The sequence below is a fragment of the Maniola jurtina genome, chromosome 6 (assembly GCF_905333055.1).
Source record: "Maniola jurtina chromosome 6, ilManJurt1.1, whole genome shotgun sequence".
Classification (NCBI taxonomy): Eukaryota; Metazoa; Arthropoda; class Insecta; order Lepidoptera; family Nymphalidae; genus Maniola; species Maniola jurtina.
Genome location: NC_060034.1, coordinates 12,391,373 through 12,401,923, shown reverse-complemented (window position 1 = coordinate 12,401,923; position 10,551 = coordinate 12,391,373). Strand labels below are relative to the sequence as shown.

The 10,551-nt window shown below is 35.8% G+C and overlaps 1 protein-coding gene across 1 annotated transcript; it reads right to left on the bottom strand.

Moving 5' to 3' along the window:
• Positions 1–319: 319 nt before the first annotated feature.
• LOC123866010 (cytochrome P450 CYP12A2-like) lies at positions 320–7,166 on the bottom strand. Its single transcript, XM_045907302.1, has 10 exons — positions 6,874–7,166; positions 6,386–6,507; positions 5,960–6,090; positions 5,379–5,500; positions 4,880–4,996; positions 4,327–4,605; positions 3,948–4,104; positions 3,342–3,554; positions 2,818–2,989; positions 320–2,143 (listed from the first exon to the last, which is right to left on the bottom strand). Exons 1-10 carry the CDS (start codon positions 6,927–6,929, stop codon positions 1,992–1,994), a joined length of 1,521 nt encoding a protein of 506 aa, XP_045763258.1. The 5' UTR covers positions 6,930–7,166; the 3' UTR covers positions 320–1,991.
• Positions 7,167–10,551: the final 3,385 nt, after the last annotated feature.

The following is a 10,551-nucleotide window of genomic DNA, read 5'->3' as shown; positions in this document are numbered from 1 at the left end:
AACTGGATCAACATGATCGAGGAGTACGTATATTCTGCGTTTTAGTTTAGTTAGTACTGTATATGTTTGGTATACAGTGCACCTACCGTGGAATACTTAGGCTTACAATAAAAGTAGATTATCTGTTGGCATTCGTATTCTTTGAAAAGGTTCTTTTCACTATTAACCACGTAGAAGTACGTGCTCCGAGGTTTGAAAGGCTGCGTTCTGCATTCACTATTCTAAGGAATTTTTCGCTGACTAATTAAACTGAGATTTTCCAGACTGATTTTTTATTGGCTGTGGAAAAATAAACATTAGGTAGGTAATTTTTTTTAAAAAGAAAATTATTTAATTTTATCATACTGACTAAAATTCCACTTTTCTCTCCAACTACGCGTAAAGATTGTGCTAGGAGTACGTACGACAATAGCGCAACAAACAGTGTTGAACCGGCGACCTTTCGGATTCAGTCCCCTTTACCGTTGAGCTATTGATGCTCTAATTGTACTTTATAAGGAAAACCATAATAAATAAGTAAAAGACCTTTAAAATTATTAAATTCTGTGGTAGAATTGTCTGACTAATAGGTATAGGTAGGTACCTACCCAGATAGGAGAAATCTGAAATGCAGAAATAAAGAAATCACAAGATGTACTCTCAGCAATTAATAATTTATTCTACCTATTTGTATTTTTTGAACATAAATATCCATTAATTATATAAGTATACATTTATTCTGAATATTTAAAACTAAATTATTAAAACAAAGAGCCTAAAACTAAAAATCTTAAAAAGTATAATATAATATCTTAATGTATAAATTAAATCTATTACTGAAAAAAATATTCTAGGAAAAAAAATCGGCGCCTCTTGTGTAGTTCTAATACTTTTCGTAAGAGAGAATTAACGCGATGACTCGAATACGTGTGCTGCTTACAAAATATTATGTCATGAAACCTTATTGCGTCGACAGCTTCTGTTTGTATGAGAAGATGAGAAGGGTCAGTTTGTTATTATGGTGCTTACCTACATACCGAGTATCTAAGGCTAGTGAAGGCAAATTGTGGGCGTAACAGATGAACAACGAAAGCTCGCTCGCTTTCGTTGTTCAAAAGCTTCTTCTCAGACAAGGCGAGCTTGAAACTCTCGCAACTTTAGTTTTCAGTAATAAATAATCACCATTACTTACTTCAATTTATTTGTCAAATTCAACAATTGGCAATCAAAAAATGTATCAATAATGTAAAATCAGCGGTAGGTATTAGGTACCCATTTTGAATAAAAGGCTTTGACTTCCACTTTGAATTAGTAAAGAGAGTGAATAGGTAGAGAGATCAAGGAGGATAGAAACAATGTTATGAAATCTAAATTTTGTTTAGGTTTCACAAATAAAATTCACTAAATAAATATAAAAGGTATATCTATTTAGTGAATTTGTAATTCCAATTGTAGTCGAATCTGTCGTTAGTTTTTATATACGTGCAAACTTTTGCCATAAGTATAATTAATTGTAGTATGATTTATTCATTGGTTTACCTACCTAGCTAGCTCTCTAATGCCCGCAACTGAGTACAAATAGGTTTTTACAAATCCTGCGTGTCTCTTTAATTTTCCGAGATAAAAAGTTAACTACTTATATCAATCACACAGCCATAATTTAAGGCTAGTCTAGATAATATTAGACAAATAAAACTTTGTATTCCTGAGGAACTACTTTCTGCAATACAGGTCTTTCCTAGTGCAGAGGGTACAAGACTTGTTCGTATTGTATTTAAGTTGTACTTATTTAAATTCTAGTTAAATTCAATATACATGCAAAATATCACGTCAATCCATTGCTCCATTGCAACGTGATTGTAGAACAAACCTACAAACAAGCACACTTCCGCATTTATAATAACATGAGTAGTGATCTTATTACATTGATGTTTTCTAAATCATAAAAATAAATGATTACCGGAAAAAACGGCCATATTTTCTATTACGCTGTTATTATTATTTTTATGAAACTAAACATCTTTAAATATAAAGTTGAAAGGTCCAACAGCATAGTTCAGAGAGCTTGGTTTTGTCTTTAGCGGCGGTCCAAACCATTCCACTTGAAAATTCTCGATCACTTTAGCGAGGAACGTCTCGATTTCCAATTCGGCTATTCGTCGACCTGAGAATATTCAACAGTTGATAAAATATTTAATTAAGACCCCCAAAACATGGCATAAAGGACATAAATCGTACAAAGTTTTTCTCGGGAATACTTAGCGAACCTAAAAAAAAAAAAATATGTGCGTTAAGCAATTAAATATCTAACCCTTGCCAGTTGCTTCAACAGTCAGGAACCTGAATTCCTGAGAGTTCTCTACAATGTTCCCAAGAGCCTCGATAGCTCAATGGTTGAGGTGCGGACTAAGTTCCGAAAGGTCGGCGGTTCAAAGTCAAACCCCACCCGTTGCACTCTTGTCGTACCCACTCCTGGCACAAGCTTTACGCTTAATTGGAGGGGAAAGGGGAGTATTAGTCATGATTAGCATGACTAATATTCTTTTTTAATAAAATAAAAAAAGGTGTGTGAATAGGTACACCTGCTAGCTGCTTTAACAGTGAAGATAAAGTGTGTGAGTAAACTGCAATCCTGAGAGTTCTTCACAATGTTCTCAAAGGTGTGTTTATGGTGTTTCTCAATACCCATTTTGCCTAGGTGGTAGGTTATGGGTACACTCTTTCATTTCAGATAGCAGACGCGTGCTCAGCCGGCCGCCAATGAGTTGAGATTATGATAATAGATGTCACAATAGAATTTGGTCTTTATTAAAAAATGAAGGTAATAAATTTCTTTACCAATGCACGAGCGAACTCCAAATCCAAAAGGGTTCCAAGCGAACGGATGTGCGTTTCCGTGATACAAGGGATCCTCTTTATCAACGATCCATCTTTCAGGGATATATTTTTCTGGCTGTGGAAATTGTTCTTCCAACATGCATAAAGCCTGATGATTGAATGCTATGTATGTCTGAAATGTTGGAGAACAAACTAGAACCCGAATATTTTTTCTAATAACAAGTGTAAATTAAAAATTTATAACACCCCCGACAAGTTAAGGTTACAGTATTTAGAAAAGAGCTGATAACTTTCAAACAGCTAAACAGATTTTCTTGGATTATAGCTAAGAATACTCTCGATCATACCTTTCAAACAAAAAAAAAAAATTAAAATCGGTTCATTAGTTTAGGAGCTACGGTGCCACAGACAGATACACAGATACACACTTCAAACTTATAACACCCCTTTTTTGGGTCGGGGGTTAAAAATATCCACAACCAAATCTTTTTTTAAAGGGCACCTTGTTTACGCATTTTACTTACATCTTTGGGTATTTTGTAGCCTAAAATATTGTATTCCTTCGTAGTTTGCCTCATGTTACCTGCCACAATTGGCAGTATTCTCATAGACTCCTTTATACAAGCTTTGAGATAAGGACGCTTTTCTTTATCCGAAAGAATCTCTTGTCTTAATTTATTCTGTTTATCTTGATTTTTGGCCAGCAAATATAGCGTTGATGTCATAGTATTAGCAGCCTGCATATAAAAAAAGAAAAATATTAATTAAACGTACAGAATTTGTGAAAAATTGAGCTTCTCGTTGGTGGTAGAGATAAATGAAATAATAGCATAATATAATTATTGTTCTCACATTTTTAGAGTCAAAGTAACGAGTATTTTGTTGGTAAAAATACTTAATACACTTTTTAAGCTACATAAAGCTTAGATAAAGAGAAACGTACTATATAAGTCTCGGCCGAAATAGCAATACCGACCTCATTTAGTTTAAAAGGACGAGGCCCGGCGCCTCGTCCTTTCAAAATCACTTGAGAAGTCCTCGGCTTCGCCTCGGCCTTCCAATAATTGCTCGGCCAGTAAAGACTTTATTCAAGCCTGGACTGTCATGTACTATTTCAAAAAATAACTAACCGTATCGACCCCAGCAAATAACATATCGCTAGCCATAATAACTGCTACATGCTCGTCAATTTCAAGCAATTTCTCTAAAACGCCTTTTTCTTCTGTAGAAGGCTGGTTCTTGGATTCGAGCTTTTTCATAGCCTCTGCGATGAAGTGTTTACTTATCCTAAAATATTTATAATGCACGATATACGTCCATGGATGTGATATAAATAGCTACGAAGTTAAGAAGTATTCTGCACTATATGAAGTATTCATTCACAATAATTATTATTTCTCATTTCAATGTGAATTTCAATGTGAGGAATGTTTCTAATAGATTCATATTAAAAGCATATAAATATGATATTAATTAAAATCATTTACTCAAATATATCAAAATATTTACTTAATTTGGTCCTCGTACAACTTCATCGCCTTTTTGAATGTAGGCGTTGAAATGTATCGCCACAGACTTGGCTTGAAGTCCAATTTATCTGCTGCGCTAAATATATCGTGCACCAAGTGTATCAGTTTTTTTGCAGGAGAACTTTCAGGTAGATTGGGATCGAAGCAGTTCAGACGACCGCCAAGAGCTACAACACCAATGGACTCTAATGCCCATAGGTTCATCTCAAGGTCGAAATTTCCCTCTAACATATTTTTCTCGTTGCGTATAAGTCTCATCCTGTAAATAATAATAGGTTTTGTACTTTTTAAAATATCTCTATAAATAATTGTTTCGTTGGCGGGGAGCGGGTGGATGAGGAAGGCGGAGGACCGTGTTTGGTGGCGCGCTCTTGGAAAGGCCTATGTCCAGCAGTGGACGCATACAAGCTGACGGATGGATGGATGGATGGATAATAATTGTTTCCTTGTAGTTTTTATTTACTAGTACGTAATTTTACATTTTTGGATTTGGTTAAGGTCTTTTCAATCTATAAATACGTAGGTAGCTTTACCTTTCAATCATGTCTTCAGCTACTTCATTAAGTGTATTGGTGTATAGTTTAATAGTTTTTGGTTGTAACAAAATGGGATTTACGGTCGATCGAAATTTTTTCCATATCTCACCATGGCTGTAACAAATAAAAAAATGAGTAGAACTAGATACTTCCTGGATTTTTTTTCAATGTTTTCTGTGCTTTTGTGAGCCATGTGATCATTCTTTTGATTACTATTATGGTTCCTGTTATTGCTCCCGATACGGCTTTACATTGGACCTCGTACCCGCTACTCATGGGTGGCTTGTCAATAGTTATATACTTCGTGCTACTTCTATAAGTATGAAGTAGTGTAGAAGATCTTTAACTATGATTTAATCATATGGTTCACATAATTTATTTCATTGGTCCCTTTGTCCCCTCTTTGTGGAATGGACATTTGCCTTTCAGCATTCAGTTTTTTTTTACTATTTCATGGAATATATTTTTAAGCATGGAATATTTTTTTAAAACTTACTCTGTAATCAGCCCAGTCGGCGCGTCGGGGGCAGCACCTTGCTTCTTGTAATAATTATTTCGAAAATAATGAAGCGATTGAAAACCCGGGCGGATCGGCATCCAATTTTCGCCCCTAAGCACCTGGAAATTGGATAGACAATCTTTTATTTACTCAGAACAAGATATACATATATAAAAGGAGAAATTGACTGACTGAACATACAGCTCAAAGGTCTGGGTCCAGAAATTTGATATTTTGTACACGGGGTCTTTCTATGATAAGGCTTCCACAAACAAAGGATTGTAAGAAATCCAACGGGACCTTAAATAACCTAAACCCATGCAAATAAAGTCGTATCGTAAAAACACTATCATGATGATTCATAGGCATTTAATAAATGATCATAGATAACATGTCGTAACCATAGACTTTTTCGCTCTAGTTATGCAAAATGCCCTAAAGAACTATGCACAAGCAGATAGTTATTTTTAAGAGGATGTGCATTACTGATTCTAGATTTTCTAGGATAGCCTAGTACATCGTACAGTGGTATATCACAACTGAGGCAAGAATGCCTATATTTATTACAGCCTACTCACAAGTGCTGCAGCTTCTGCATCATAGAGCATAATAATCGAAGGAGCGCCGAAGTAACCGTCCATCCTTATGATGGGTCCAAATGTATTATATAAAACTGTATTTATCAGGTCTTCGCTCTTGTAGAAAGAACCTGAAACATAAATAATTTTACCGTGACTCTACTATTCTTTTTTAAGTTATATTAAAGTTTTTACTCATACAATATTTTTTTAATGCTTCAATTTTACTTGCCTTTCAATAATTAATGTTGAAAAAGTACCTACTTATTGAATTAATATTAAAAACTCGATTACCTTTTACGCAGCGCGGGTTGGGTGTGTTAATATCATGCTTACTGTGAATCTTTTTCTTTAAGTATTTAATTAACTATAGGTATATTTTAATGAACATTACAATAAAATTTCCTAGAATCATAAAGAACCAACCTCCGGGTAAAAAATGATGCAATTGCCCTATTATAGGTAATGATGATGGACCTGGTATTTCTTGCCATGATTTTAGGTTATGGTTTTCCTCATTTGCACTGATGGTTGCGCTGTTCACGGCTCTGTAATATTATTATTGATCCTAAAGGAAGAAATCTTTCAAAACATATGGAATTATTTAATAAATTGAGAAGAAAAATAATAGATATTTATTTACTTCGGTTTTTTGAAGTAAAGCAAATTAACTATCTAGTCAAAAGTAGTTACCTGGATAAACAATAATAGTTATCCAGTGTAACAATAGTTACCTAGGTAATAAATCAAGAGAAAGACTGTCTTTCCATAGCACGTAGGGAACCTAGTTTGGGGTTTGGAACTCAGATATTAAACACCACTGCGTAGATACGCATTTTTTTATGTTTTATATCTTTGTATGTAGATTTGTTACCAGTTTAAGTAGGTATATAATTATAAACACATGTACTGACCTTATAAACTGCCTAGCAGTCGATATTACCGTAACTGATCTTCGAACACTATGCATATTTCCACTTCACAATACGGACTGAAACAAGGTTACATTTATGTTTTCTATTGTTTTATCTAAAGGTTGAGCAGGAACTTGATGACGTTCTAAACCTAAGTAGGTACTTCAGAACAAAAACAAACACTTTGTTTTTCACTTATCACAGATATGAGCGATTATTATTTAGATAATAATATTATAGGAGTCGTATACAGAAGTAATGATTGTCCATGAACATGAACGTTATGATACTAGCGCGTCCAAATGGTATCCATAACCTTGGCGTAGGTTTAAATTAACGCAGACGCCCGTAGATACTGTAGTCATGATATGTAGAGATTTGTATTCATAAAATATACTACGTATAGTGGAGCCATTGGAGCTCTGTTTACAGGACTTATTTTGTAAATTAAGAACATCACACAGGGTGTTTACCTACTTTTTGCTAAGAGACGTTTCTCAGGCGTGCTCCATACCGACGTAGTTTTGTTCTAATAATATTTTGAATAATATTAAACAATCAAACTCATATCAGTGGTTTGCCAGATTTAGTTTCAAAGTGAGGGCTCAAAAATTTGTATGTAAAAAAATCTTTTAAAGGTGTCACTTCGATTCTCAACACCTTAATTCTGTCGTATTCTTCCGACTTCAATGTGTCAATCAGTCACTAAGTAGTTGAAACGTGATTCCGAAATCCAATTAGACGACGACATTGTGCGGAGGATTCACAAAAAATTAGAACGAAATATAGGTAATATTATATTTGAACAGAAAAATCAGTTACGAATAAGTACAAATCAATTATTAAGTCTATTATTATTGTTATTAAGATATTAAGTCTTCTGTAGGCGTTCAGCAGGGGGATCCTTTAGGTCCGGCCCTGTTCAGCTTAGGGATCCATAACCATATTTCAAATTTAACATCTAAATTTAACATATGGTATCTTGATGATGGAACCATTGGGGGCAACGTGGATGACGTTCTAAAAGATCTTAACCATATTAAGCAACAGTTTGGCAAAATTGGTTTAGAACTAAATTTTTCGAAATGCGAATTGTTTTTCACAGAAAAACTGTCGCAAGATAGAATACGATTGGCCTCTGATTTATTTAACGAAATTACCCCTAGCATTAAGATACTCGATAAACATTCACTTTGCCTCCTTGGTGCTCCTCTTTATAATGAATCCATACAACCACTTTTGGATCAAAAAATTAGAACATTTTCGGCTAATACCGACAAATTGGGCGCTCTAAATTCTCACATTGCATTTTCGATCCTAAAATATTGCCTTTTCGTACCTAAATTAATTTATATCCTTCGCGCGAGCCCAATTTGGAAATTTCCTGGACTACTCGATAATATGGATGCCACCCTTAAAAGTACACTAGAACAAATTCTAAATTTAACTTTTGATGAGCACTCCTGGAACCAAGCTACTTTACCGGTCAAGTACGGTGGCATCGGCGTGAGGAAAATTTCCAGTGTAGCTCTTCCAGCTTTTCTGTCCTCTGTGCATAGTATAAGAGAGCTTAGCTCTCAAATTCTCAAATCAAATTCAATATCATTGACCTATGCCACAGAGGCCCTAGAGAGTTGGAAGGTCAGATGTCCCAATGTCGATATTCCAAAGGAACGTTCTACACAAAAACTTTGGGATTTGCCATTGGTTCAGCTGACACATTCAAATTTGCTGCAAAATCTTACAAGTGACAGAGATCAAGCCAGGCTCCTAGCATTATCGGAAAAGGAATCTGGGTATTGGCTTCATGCCTTGCCATCCAAAAATCTCGGCACCCTTTTAGATAATGAAAGTTTTCGTGTGGCTTTAGGTCTCAGATTGGGAACACCGCTGTGCCATCAGCACAGATGTCCGTGTGGAAAAGAGGTTGATAAATTTGGAATTCACGGACTCTCTTGCCAAAGGAGCGCTGGTAGGCTATTTAGGCATGGCTCTCTTAACGACACGATCAAAAGGGCTCTTGCCACCATAGACGTTCCTGCGCTCATTGAGCCGGCAGGGATTAGTCGGGATGATGGCAAGAGACCTGATGGATTGACGCTGGTTCCCTGGGAACGGGGACGGGCGCTAATGTGGGACGCAACGTGCGTTGACACATTGGCCCCGTGTCATATCAGGGAGACAGTATCAAGACCGGGAGCCGCAGCAGAAATGGCTGAAAACGGCAAGCGGCGCAAGTATGCCTCTCTTATTGAGAGTTACATTTTTGTTCCGTTTGCCGTGGAGACCCTGGGGCCATGGAGTCTTAGTGCAAAGAAATTTTTACGAGACATTTCACCGCGTTTAATAGCCTCATCGGGTGACAGAAGGGCTGGCTCATTTTTTGCGCAACGGATCAGCCTGGCTGTCCAACGCGGAAATGCAGCCAGTATTCTTGGCACCATTCCACGCGGGCATGATTTGTACAGTAATTAGATAAGGCTAGCTTTAAGTTTTATTGTAATATTTTCACACATTATTATAATTAAAAAAAAAAAAAAAAAAAAATCAATTATTAATATACTTAATTGAAAATTATAACATGTTTGAATAGATTTTGAGATAAGTCAATTTAAAAGGTGAACATAAAACTGTTTTTAACTAAAAATGAAAATAAAAAATTTTCATCGCGAGTAAAAAGGATCACATTCAGATTTTTTTAGGATCTCGAAGAGATGTGGGACAATTAGCCTTGTACGTTTATAAAATAGTAAAAAAGTTATATTTTTGTTGAACCAAGCAAAATATGCTACCCAAGTCTATAACCTCTAACTCTACATCAGAGTCATATTATACCTATTAGTAAACATGATTTGAAACGGACCGCAGCGCTAGTATCTTTGTCAATAAGGAGTATCCATTCAATTAAGACCGACGTGGGAGTAGGAGGGTTAGCTAATAAAGTCCATATTACACTGCACGATATATCCGTACAAATAAATTAAGCCAAGTGAGGTATACCTACATAATATGTTTTTGCTACCAAAACTACGGGTAAACTAAAATTCTGAATTTTGATTTATTATACTTATAAGCTTTTGTGCTCGTTATAAATCTGGAAATTTAGTTGCGTGTACGAATCAAGAAAAATATCACCATCATCATTATCATTTTCAACCGATAGACGTAGACGTCCACAGCTAGACTCTAAGAGATTTAAGTCTCTTAGAGCGATCTTGCGCCGCCTGGATCCAGCGGCTCCCTGCGACTCGTTTGATATCGTATGTCCCTAGATGGACATGGGGGTCTTCTAACGCTGCGCTTTCCGGTTGAGGTTGCCATTCTAGTACCTTGGTACTAGAATGTGAGGAGCTCTATGACAGGACTCCAAGAGAAACAATAAATATATTTGCCGAAATATTATGTAAAACTCGAAAATTGCAAAACAAAAGACGTCGTCTCATATGAATCGTATTATGGGCAGAATTATAAAAAGCGCTAATCAAAGGAGAGCTTGTATTTAAGGGAATTTAAAAAACCTAAAAAGTATTTTGCCGTGCACATGCAAGAGTGACGGCAGCAACGAAAAAAAGAAAGAAAAACGGTGCAAGCCAATAACGTGAGTCTGATCGTTCAGCGGCCATCAACAGTCCAAACGTCCACGCTTCATGTGTAGAGTCGTTAGAAGGCAATACAGAA

Excerpts from the sequence above, each read along its gene's own strand:
- LOC123866010 (XM_045907302.1), bottom strand. The coding sequence starts at position 6,929 with ATGCATAGTGTTCGAAGATCAGTTACGGTAATATCGACTGCTAGGCAG. Across the intron at positions 5,501-5,959 it reads ATGCAGAAGCTGCAGCACTT|GTGCTTAGGGGCGAAAATTG; the intron begins GTGAGTAGGCTG and ends TCCAATTTCCAG. Across the intron at positions 2,990-3,341 it reads GCTACAAAATACCCAAAGAT|ACATACATAGCATTCAATCA; the intron begins GTAAGTAAAATG and ends CCAACATTTCAG.